Genomic DNA, 11,441 nt, shown 5'->3' on the forward strand with positions numbered 1-11,441 from the left:
ATGAGAACTTGGAAAAAACAAAATGTTCAAGATAAAATGTGAGTATGAGATGCGCCAATTTGTTTATTCAGAGGTGAGTTTCAAGGAAGTCATTTCAAGTTACATTATTCATAAACATTGTTGCAAAAATAGCAAGGTACATTATTAAATTGAACAATCACATCCTAATTCAAGTTACATTATGCAAAAATCTGCCACCATTGATTGCTCTTGTGTGATTATTGTTGGGTCTAGGGATGCCGTTGATGCTTACTCAAGCCACAAAAGCTGACATCAGGGGAAGAATTTGCTGGACCATTGTTTTGAGGTCTTAAATTGTAATGTCCATCTGTGTATGGTTAGTCCAACTACAGTTACACTCCAATGCATAGATCAATTCTAACCTCCCAAGCCATTTTGTAAATCTCGCATGCTACACCCGAGAGTTTCGGGAAAAGCAAAAGTTCAAATATTAGTTGTGGTATGAAAATTAAGACACTTGATGTACTATCATCTACTCCCTCTGTTTCTAAACATAAGCCTATTTGAGATGTCCCTAGAGACTACATACAGATATATATAGACATATTTTAGAATGAGATTCACTCATTTTCCTCCTTATGTAGCCCATATTGGAATCTCTAAAGGGCTTCTATATAGGAACAGAGGGAGTATTTATCCTTAAATGGGGAACATTCTCTTGATGCAAACGGAGGTACATCCTTACCTGCAGATAGAAAAGTACAAATGTCAAACAATATATAGAGGGGTATAGAGAGAGTGGTGAGAAGATCATTTAGGCAGTGCAACATAATCAAGTGAACCAGATCCTGACTATTATGTACAAAGCAGCACCAATTAGTTTCTTAAAATTAAAATAAAGAATTAAGCATTAACCTCTATATATGATTGGGGAGCAATGTACATGTATATCTCACAAAATTCAAGGTGCATAGTATAAAGGAAAGAGCGTGTGTATGCATGCTATACGTTGAGTTGAGCATGCCTGCCTGTCGGCGACCACACTTGCATATAGCCACGAGCAGTCCTCGTCTATGATAACGTATGTGACTCTTTGCCAGCTGCCGATAGAGCGTGTGGTAGAACATGAACTAACATATTGATGATCGGGTCACCAAATACAGTGGCAAATACTATGATTTCCAAACACATTGTGGTTTTCAAAATATTGCTCAAAACTATAGCCACACACTCACGCAATATTACAGGTGGGACCCCACCATGTCACACTACTGCTTCCTCCTCATCATTGTCATCCTGACCGCTAGGCCCAGATTCTTTCGGGGCTCCACTTGTCGGTGTCGTGTGGATCTTTGACTCGATGTCCCGCGTCGCCGTAGTGAAAGGCGAGGGCGTGACACAAACATAGCCTAAATCATGTCCTCAAACAAGTCTATGAAATAATCCAATCCTTCTACTGCACAATCTAGTAAATCCCATGTAAAGCATATTGAGATGTATGATACATTACTAAATTTTGCATCTATAGGGCCTACCGAAGTCAGCCTACATCGGTAACTTACTACATGCAAACTATATTTTGCTGTATTTTGCATGTATCCTCACTAAATCAAGCATACACATGTCAGCACAGAAAACAACTGGTCATGCAAAATCGTTAATTCAGAAATTAGGCAAGCTGCTAAATTCAGTACAACTCCTAGATCAAAGCAAGCGTACAACTGATGTGGCCGCTCCCTGTGCACCCTCGGCAGCGTGGAGGCACGACGCCATGCGGCCTCGTTCGCTAGTGGCCGCCTTGCGTGCGTCCACATCCTTGGTGGGGGCCGCAGCTCCTGTGTGCGGCGTTGAGGCAATGAGTGTGAGTTTCAGTGGCAACAGTAATATGCAGATGTCTACATAAGCAGTAACATAATGGTAGCATGAATCAGCTGATTCCAAGACATGTCTTCTACACGGTAGGGTTGCAAGTGCACGGTCTTTAATCTCTACTCCATTCGTTCCAAAATAGATGACCCAACTTTATTTATAGTTAGTATAAAGTTGGGCCATCTATTTTGAAACGGAGGGAGTACCTCTGAGCAGTCATGCGAGGGCAGAAAAAAGGATTAGGAGGGAGATGGGGTGGTTCGTTGTACCTGCACATCAAGTGGCGGTGCTCGGGGAGCTCGGTCTCGCCCGTTGGACGTCGGCCACACACGTGACGGGACGGTGGAGGAGCAGTCGTACGCTCGCATGGATCCTGTTGGTGGTGGTGCTTGAGGCCTACAAGATCTAGCTGCCACGGATGAGGGGACGAATAAGTGGAGAACGAAGGCCATGGCGAGGGTTGCCGCGTCGAGATGGCCGGAAGATGTCAGATCCATACCGCCGTGTCGCGGTAGCAGCAGTCGGAGATGGAGAGGAGTGTCGGCACACCTATTAAGGACGAGGAGAGAGGACGACGGGGGCGCCGTTGTCGTGCTCTTCCTCCTCTTCTGGCCACGGTTCTCACCATGGAGGCAGCGGCGGGATCGGAGCCAATGGCGTAGGTAGGATGGGGCACGGGCGCCCCGGTGGATTTCCTAAGGGTTTTTTAGGCGTTAAATTTTGGATTAGCACTAATTACAAGGTGTGATTAGTTGGGCGGTTAGCGATAATTGAGTGTGGGATTACTGGTTTCCGATTGAATCTCTCGTCTGCTGGTTGGCAGAGTTTTCGTCCGCCCAAGTATATGTTTGCTTGTTTAATATAGTACTACTCCCTCCGTCCGGAAATACTTGTCATCAATATGGATGAAAATAGATGTATTTAGAACTAAAATACATCTAGATACATCTATTTTAATGATAAGTATTTCCGGACGGAGGGAGTATAATACTCCCTCCGTTTCTAAATATTTGTCTTTCTAGAGTTTTCAACAAGTGACTACATACGAAACAAAATGAGTGAATGTACATTCTAAAATATGTCTATATACATCCGTATGTGGTAGTCCATTTGAATATTTAAAAAGACAAATATTTAGAAACGGAGGGAGTATAAGTAGTAGAGTTTAATAGTATAGTAGAGAAGCCTTGTGAGTCGATTGAGGGGTACAATTTTGACTGGGTGAATCGATTTTGACCGCGCGAGTCGCTGCTGGGTGGGCCTCTTTGGTGTGGGCCTGCGTTGTCAGTGGTGGAAGGGTTCGCTCCTTCTGGTTAAAACTAGTGTGCGGCGTGGCGGCGCCGGGTGGCTCGGCAGATAGGTGTCGTCCGCAACTTTCGCCTGATTGTTTACAACCTACAGGGGGGAGGTGGGTTGAGGGAGTGATCTCAGATTGGTCGGCGCTCGCGATTTGGTTACAGTGGTGGGTGCCAGTGGAGGAGGTTGGCCGGTGCGGGCGGGTGCTGTGATGGGTACCGGTGGACGAGGCCGGAGGTGCGGGCGGGTGCCGATGTAGGAGGTCAATCGGCGGTGCGTTTTTTTGGTCTCCGTCCTGGTTCCCCTGCCGCATATGTCGCTCGCATTCACGTCAACAAACAAGCACAGCTTCCTCCAGCCCACCAGCAGGTAGCGCCTCGTTTCCTCTCTGTTCTGTTTTTTTGTCATCGTTGCTTACTTGCTTCCTTTTTCACGATCTGCAACTCTGGGACACAGATGCGATGTTGCCACCGGCTCTGGTGAGAGGCAGTGGGCGGCCTCCCCGTGCCCCCAAAATCTAGGTGCCCTCTTCCCTCCCAGGATACGCAGCAAGGCTATATTAGCAATCTATACGCAGACGTTGCGTCGTCCTATTTTTTCTTCTCCCTCTGATCGTGAGTAGCCAACCCAAGGTAATATATTTTGTATATAGCTGCACTAATGAGAATTGTTATTAGGCCTGGCCCAAGTAATAATAATAGCTACAGCAGGAGTGTCTAATGCATCAGAACGCACAGGAGATCCAGGCATCAGGCACCAAATCACGCGTCACCTTGTCACCTTGCATCCAAATCAAGGCAGATGGACTAGGAAGCTTGCTCAAGGAGAAGGCTCGGATTGCAGGAGGCGCTACTGTGCGCCGCCCGGGCTCTGGCGCCGCTGCATCTGCATGTGAGTGTTGTCGGTCAGTCAACTACTGCTAACGTAACACTAGCCATTATGTTTCTGCAATTTAATAATATTCTTGAGTTTTAGATCTCATAGAGATCAAGAACAAATAGTGATGCTCCAGTTGATGATCTTGGCGAGTGGTTTCCAGATGAACCGTGCAATGCCATATAAATGGGGCAATTAACTCTTGGCTTACTCATTTGCACAACCAAGTAGAGTAGTAGCTTTGCACTATGGCAGTGGCAGTACTATTCAGTATTGTTTTGATTTTTGAAGATACCAAAGAATATTTCCATTTCATTCATATGGATTTACTCATCTATCTAAACTTATCGGTTATTCAGTCCAATAGCTACTTTGCATTAATTAAGTGTTCAGATTTCCGGGAACATGTGCCTAATTAAGTGTCCAGATTAGTCTGCCAAAGCAGGCTCCTTTGATTATCAAATCTTTTTTCCTTACCTTCATTTTGTTTTTGTGGCTTTTATTGATTGTACAACCTTATTTCTAAAGCTTGTTTGAGTTATGAAAGTAGCTTCAGGAGACCATGCATTGCAAAAGTAACTGACGTGGAAGTAGTGTTCAGCGGATAGTGGATATATTTTTAACAAAAAGGCTTTCGCCCCGCTTTATAAATAAAGCAAATCACCACAGCCAACGAGTACAACAAGGTTCACAACCACATACACTCACAGTCTGAACACGACAAATAGTACGAGGTTCTGTTGAGGGCACAATTCAAGAAGCCCAAAGAAAAGAAAAGAAAAACAACAAGCATCAACGCGACGCGGACAGGCCATCTAGTCTGGCTCTGGAGGTGGCAGAGGAAGCGGTGGCGCCAAACGAATATCCATTGTGCACAGATCAGCAATGATGATGTTGATGGCGTCGTGGGGCGGCTAAGCGGCCGCCATAGCTGCAAGTAACCACATAGTTTTAAGATTGCGTCAGTTGCACGTCGAAGAGGGACACGTCGAATCACAAGCTTATTCCGGATCGTCCACAAAGTCCAGGCAAGGACCCCAATCGCCAGCCACCTAACGTGGCGGCTAAAAGGGGGTGACGGCTGGAGTTCGGCGAAGAGGTCTGGGAAATTAGTGTTGGACCAACGGCCGCCGACCATCTCGCGGAGGCAACTCCAAAGGAACTGGGCCGAGACGCAGGAGAAGAAAATGTGGTTGGAATCCTCGACCGTTCTACACAAGGGGCATAATCTGTCACCAGGGCCATTGCGTTTGAGCACTTTCACACCGGACGGAACGCGCCCACGGATCCATTGCCACAGGAAGATCCGGATCGTGAGGGGGAGTCTGATCTCCCAAATCACGAGGAATGGCTCCGGGGCGGGGGGTGGGGACAATGGCCCGGTAGAGGGATTTGGTGGAGAAGGTGCCCGAGGGTTTAAGGCGCCAGGACACGTGATCATGTGGGCGCACAAGGTCTCGCTCGTGGAGAGCGACGATGTCCAGAAGTTCAATCCATGCAAGCGAATCTGCAGGCCCAAATGGCCGCCAAAACGCGAGACGCCCTAAGTCAATAAGGGTCGTCTCCACTGAGACCCTAGGGTCCACAGCGATAGCGAACAAGTCCGGAAAGCGAGCCGCAAAGGGGGATTCACCCGCCCACCAATCAAACCAGAAAAGTGTGGAGGGTCCCGACCCAACGTCGATGGATGTCCCAATCCGGAGGACCGGGAGAAGCTGGATGAGGGACTGCCAGAACTGTGAGCCACCTGGCCTCTAGCAGAAGGCGAGGGGCTGTCCGCGCAGGTATTTGTTCTGGATAATCTGCAGCCAGAGACCACCCTCACCGTTGGCGATCCGCCAAAGCCATCTAGTCAGGAGGGCAATATTCATGCCTTCTGAGGACATGATGCCGAGGCCACCTTGGTCCCGCGGCTTGCAGATCTCAGGCCAGCGGACCATGTGGTATTTCTACTTGTCACCCTCGCTTGCCCAGAAGAAGCGGGCCTGGATCATGCCAACCTCATGGTGCAAAGTCTCATGGAGGCTGTAGAAGCTCATGGTGAACAGGAGCAGGCTGGACAAGGAGGAATTAATGAGGATCATCCGCGCCGCCTTCGAGAGCCATCTACCCTGCCAGGGTTCGATGCGGTGTTGAAGTTTGAGAACCGATGGGCGCAAATCGGCGACAGACAACCGAGAATCACTAATGGAGATCCCCAAGTAGGTTGTGGGGAAGGAACCCAGCGGGCAGTTGAACCGGTTGGTAATACTATGACTCTCCGCTAGAGAGTATCCCAACACCATGACTTGGCTCTTATCAAAATTGATCTTGGGACCCCACAACTGCTGGAAGCACACAAGGAGGAACTTGAGGTTCGTGATATCATTTGCTGGCCCTTCCACCATAATGATGGTGTCGTCTGCGTACTGGAGCATAGAGACCCCATTGCCGCCAACAAGGTGGGGAATGATGCCATGGATGTGCCCAGCCGCCTTCGCCTTGTCGAGGATAGCTGCAAGTGCAACGACGACCATGTTGAAATGGAATGGGGAGAAAGGATCGCCCTGTCTGACCCCACATAGTGTGGGGAAATAGGGGCCACTCTCCCCATTGATATTGATGGCGGTTTGCCCCAAGGAGACCATCTGCATGACCCTCATGACCCACCGGTCATCAAATCCCTTCTGAAGCAAAACTTCCCTAAGGAAGGGCCAGCTAACCGTGTCGTAGGCTTTATAGAAGTCAATCTTCAGAAAGACATCCTTAAGGTGTTTGGACCGGGCCTTGTGGAGGACATCGTGGAAGACAAGGACTCCATCAAGGATGAACCATCCCTTAATGAAGGCCGACTGGTCAGGATGGGTGACGCGGTCAGCCAAAAAGGTCACCCTATTGGCGTACCCCCTTGGTCAGGATGCCGAAGATTACATTGATCACGGTGATTGGGCGGAATTGGCGGATATCCGACGCGCCAGGGACCTTGGGGATGAGGGTGATGACCCCATAGTTAAGGTGGCGGAGATCACAAGTGCCCCTAGCGAATTCCTTAAAGATGGCCATCACCTTTGGTTTGATGACATTCCAGAAAGCCTGAAAGAACTTAATAGAGAGTCCATCTGGGCCCGGTGCGGAGGTGGGGTTCATGCCCTTAATGGTAGTCCAAACCTCCTGCTCAGAGAATGGGATCGTGAGGGTCGCATTCTCCTCAAGCGATGCGCGCTGCCCCCCTTGCCAGCAATTAGGGTGAAAGTGCGTTACATCGACTAGAGGGGGGTGAATAGGCGATTTTATGAATTCTTCACTGAGGAATTTCAGGGTGAGGAAATTCCTAAGCGAAGACCTACTTGCAGTGGAATAAGTACTCACGTATAAGCATAACAAAGAAACAACATAGTCATCATAATGAAATGAAAGACAAACACAGAGTACAGAAAGCGTAAACACAGGATAAGCAGGATGAAGACAAAACAGACTGAAGAAATAGGATTGAGGAATTAGAGAAAGTCTTCAGTAAAAGTCTTCAAGAAGTAATGATCAGGTTCATCAACACATAACTGAGGAAATGAAAGGGTTGAAGAAATAGAACCAGTTGGCTTGGTGAAGACAATGATTTGGTAGACTAGTTCCAACTGATGTGACAGTTGTACGTCTGGTTGGAGCCGCTGAGTATTTAAACTCGAGGGCACACTGTCCCGGACACACAGTCCTCACCGTATTCTCCTTGAGGTAAGATCACATAGAACTCGTCCAAAAGTAGAGGTAAGTCTTCACATGTGACTTCCAAACCTTCACAGACTTGGTCATTCGGCAATCCACAATTCCTCTTGAATGCTCAGACCATGACGCCTAACCGTCTGGAGGATAAACAGTCCTCAAAGGTAACAATTATCGGTTTCACACAGGAACAATCTCTTCAGTGATGCTCAATCACTTTGGGGTTTGTAGGTTTGGGTTTTCCTCACTTGATGATTTTTGCTCAAAGTTCTCAAAGGATGGGATGCTCTCAAATGACAAGTGTCAGTTTCTCTCGGAGCAGCCATCTAGCTAGTGATTGTAGGGGGCGGTTATTTATAGCCTAGGGAGCAGCCCGACATGATAAGACATAAATGCCCTTGTCTGATATGACCGTTAGGTGGAAGGATATTTTGGACAGCTGGCGCGTGGCACAACAACGGTCGGATTTGAGTTCGAATTCCTCAGGGATATCATGTTCCTCACTGTGTAGCCAATCCGCACTAGCGAATTCCTAACTCCTTAGTCAGAACAAATTCCTTAGAGACCAGAAGATCTTCGTCTCTGTCGCTGAAGAAATTGAATGAACTGATATGAGATTTTCAATGGCTTCACTCGAAGGATTAGGTAGGTGTAGGATTTTGAGCTGAGCATCACTTGGAAATCAGTTTCCTTAGTACTACCTCGACCCCCTTTAACAGTATGGTGTTTCCTATGACTCAAAAAAGAGAAAATGAAACTATGGAAACAAAAGTCTTCACGCTTCAGATTCCTTGCATGAATATCAAAGTTTTCAAGGTCACACCAATTTCTTCACTTTCAAAGTCTTTAGGAGAATCAAAGTCTTCGGCCGAAGACATTCATTTTTAGGGGTCAACTTTCATTTTAAATATCAAACTCCTCATTGACTTATAGAGCCTGTGTACACTCACAAACATATTAGTCCCTTAACCTATAAGTCTTCAATACACCAAAATCACTAAGGGGCACTAGATGCACTTACAATCTCCCCCTTTTTGGTTATTGATGACAATATAGGTTAAGTTTTCAACAGGGGATAAACATATGAATTGAAAGTACTCAATATTAAGGAATTTGATTGAGATATGGAAGAGCTCCCCCTGAGGATGTGCATAGTGAGGAATTTGCTTTTCAAGCAATGCACATTTGAAGAGTAGAATCATAGAGAACTCTCCCTATATCTTGTAATTCATACACGCATTTAACATATGAAATGAAGAATTTGAAATGCATGATGAAATATGGTGACTGATGTAATTCAACATGCGTGCATAACATTAATGAGGAAATGGCATGTAGAAAAATAGAGCAAAAGTATGATATCACCATCGGACTTAAGTTTACAACTCAATCAACAAAAGCTTCAGAAGAGCGAGAGTTGCAACTTAACAAAAAAACGCCCATATATATGGAGACCCACTTGAAGACTAACTCAAATTTCTTCCCCTTTATCATCAAATGACCAAAAGAGACGAAAAGTGAGGACTAACGCCCCTGAAGAATTTCTTCACGAAGTCGATGGAGGAGCGTCAGCGTTGTTGGGGTCGTTTGTTGGAGAAGGGCCTGCCGTAGTGTCGTCCAGATCTTCATTTTCATTAGTATCACGGGATGAAGAATATGAGCTGGGCACCAGAGGAGGAACTGCAACTTTCTTGAATTTCTTCGGTGGAGGCTTAGACCAGCCGAAGTCCTTCTTGAAGCCCATCTGCTTGAGATCTTCATCAGCGTAAAGGTGAGACAGTATAGCCCAGGTGCAATCAAAAACTTCATTGATGTAGTAATGGTTCTTCTTCACTGAATTATATGTGGTAGTCATGTTGTGAAGAATTGAACCAAACTGACATTTTACCCATTTGTGATTGCGATCCACCTTTTGATGAAGACTAAGGAGAAGCTCACGATCAGTCATCACCCTTGGAGCTGTTGCATGAGGACTTTGCTTATATGCATTGGCGGCAGAATCATGAGTAGCAGAGTCATCATTGGTGGAGTATGAAGCAGCTTTGCGAAACTGTCCATCCAATGATCGAATGCCCTCAACAACAATAGCAGTGGCCTTGCCCTTTTCATCAGCTGAGGAAAATGTCTGCTTGAGGACTTCAATTGGGGGCAAGTATCTGCCATGGTTGAGTGTATCAGCTTTGTAGTTGAGTGAAGACCTTGATCTGATGAATCTCATAATCCAAGGAGCGTAAGCCTTCAACTCAAATGGGGACATTGCAACTTGCCAAAGTCCTCATGAAGAAATCATGGTAGTTCACAGAAATACCGTGCATGATATTAAAAAGCAGACTCTTCATGATGCCAACGACTTTTTCATCATTCGAGTCGTGGCCATTGATAGGACTCAATGTCTTCGTCAGGATGCGGCACATATTGCAATTCCTTCACAAGGAATTTTGTCCTTGAGGCTTGACCAGGCTTCAACGGCTTCATCGACACTTGCATCAAGTGATCTGACAGCTCAGTTTCAGAGTAGATGAGACGTGCACCTTCTGGGGGAGGACTGACTAGCATGGCACGAAGCAATTCAGTGGTCGGTGCCTTATAGTATGTGTTCTCTGTCATCTAGTCCAACACCCATGAGTTCACATCTTCAGCATTGCCGGTGATGTGCAGCGTTGCATAAAATTGAAGAATGAGTTCTTCATTCCAATTATAAATGTCAGTGCAAAAATTGAGCAAGTCAGCATCATGAATGGCAGCGAGGACTGGCGTGAAGCAAGGCAGTGATTCTATATCCAAGTGAGGAATATGCTTATGGTCGAAGACTTTATCTTTGTTGAAAAGCACTGAAGAATAGAAATTTGCTTGACTGGCTGTCCAGAAGCGCTTCCTCCTTAGACGAGCAGAATCATAGGGATTGTAATCAGTGAAGAATACATGCTCATCGAAGAAGGCATCAGCCTTGAACTTCAGAGTGAAAGTGCGTTATGTCGACTAGAGGGAGGGTGAATAGGCGATTTTTATGAATTCTTCACTTAGGAATTTGCCGGTGAGGAAATTCCTTAGCGAAGAACTATTAGCAGCGGAATAAGTACTCAGAAGTAAGCATAACAGAATACAAGCATGGTCATCATGATGAAATGAAGACTAGCACAGAGTACAGAAAGCGTAATCACAGGATAACACAAGATGAAGACAAACAGACTAAAGAAATTGAACTGAGGAAATTGAGAAAGTCTTCAGTCAAAGTCTTCAAACACAGATATTAATAAACACTCAACACAGTAATGAGGAAATGAAAGGGTTGAGGAAATAGAACCAGTTAGGTTGGTGAAGACAATGATTTGGTAGACCAGTTCCAACTGCTGTCTTAGTTGCACGTCTGGTTGGAGCGGCTGAGTATTTAAACTCGAGGACACGCAGTCCCGGACACCCAGTCTCTGAGCACGCAGCTCAGGACACCCAGTCCTCACCGTATTCTCCTTGAACTAAGATCACGCAGATCTCGCCCAATCACTCGTGGTAAGTCTTCAGGCGACTTCCAAACCTTCACAGACTTGGTCACTCGGCAATCCACAATTCCTCTTGGATGCTCTAGATCTTGACGCCTAACCGTCTGGAAGAAGCACAGTCTTCAAAGGTAACAAGCGTCAGATCCACGCAGGATCAATTTCTTCAGTGATGCTCGATCACTTTGGGTTTGGAGGTGTTTGGGTTTTTGGGATTTTCCTCACTCGATGATTTTCGCTCAAAGTCCT

At 46.2% G+C, this 11,441-nt stretch overlaps 1 protein-coding gene and 1 long non-coding RNA gene across 2 annotated transcripts; one reads left to right on the forward strand and one right to left on the reverse strand.

The window, feature by feature from the left end:
• Positions 1 to 200: 200 nt before the first annotated feature.
• On the reverse strand, positions 201 to 2,496 carry LOC123094538 (uncharacterized). The gene is made up of 3 exons (XM_044516520.1): positions 2,100 to 2,496; positions 1,681 to 1,796; positions 201 to 706 (listed from the first exon to the last, which is right to left on the reverse strand). Exons 1-3 carry the CDS (start codon positions 2,325 to 2,327, stop codon positions 703 to 705), a joined length of 348 nt encoding a protein of 115 aa, XP_044372455.1. The 5' UTR covers positions 2,328 to 2,496; the 3' UTR covers positions 201 to 702.
• Positions 2,497 to 3,262: 766 nt separating this feature from the next.
• Positions 3,263 to 4,312, forward strand: LOC123094539 (uncharacterized). The gene is made up of 3 exons (XR_006445867.1): positions 3,263 to 3,495; positions 3,583 to 3,758; positions 3,864 to 4,312. It is a non-coding gene; the product is annotated as an uncharacterized lncRNA (long non-coding RNA).
• The last annotated feature ends 7,129 nt before the right edge of the window (positions 4,313 to 11,441 follow it).

This window comes from Triticum aestivum, chromosome 4B (assembly GCF_018294505.1).
Source record: "Triticum aestivum cultivar Chinese Spring chromosome 4B, IWGSC CS RefSeq v2.1, whole genome shotgun sequence".
NCBI classification, from domain to species: Eukaryota; Viridiplantae; Streptophyta; class Magnoliopsida; order Poales; family Poaceae; genus Triticum; species Triticum aestivum.

Coding starts and splice junctions, on each gene's coding strand:
- LOC123094538 (XM_044516520.1), bottom strand. CDS start 2,327: ATGGATCTGACATCTTCCGGCCATCTCGACGCGGCAACCCTCGCCATG. Junction 1,797..2,099: donor CACCGCCACTTGATGTGCAG/GTACAACGAACC, acceptor CGCCGCACACAG/GAGCTGCGGCCCCCACCAAG.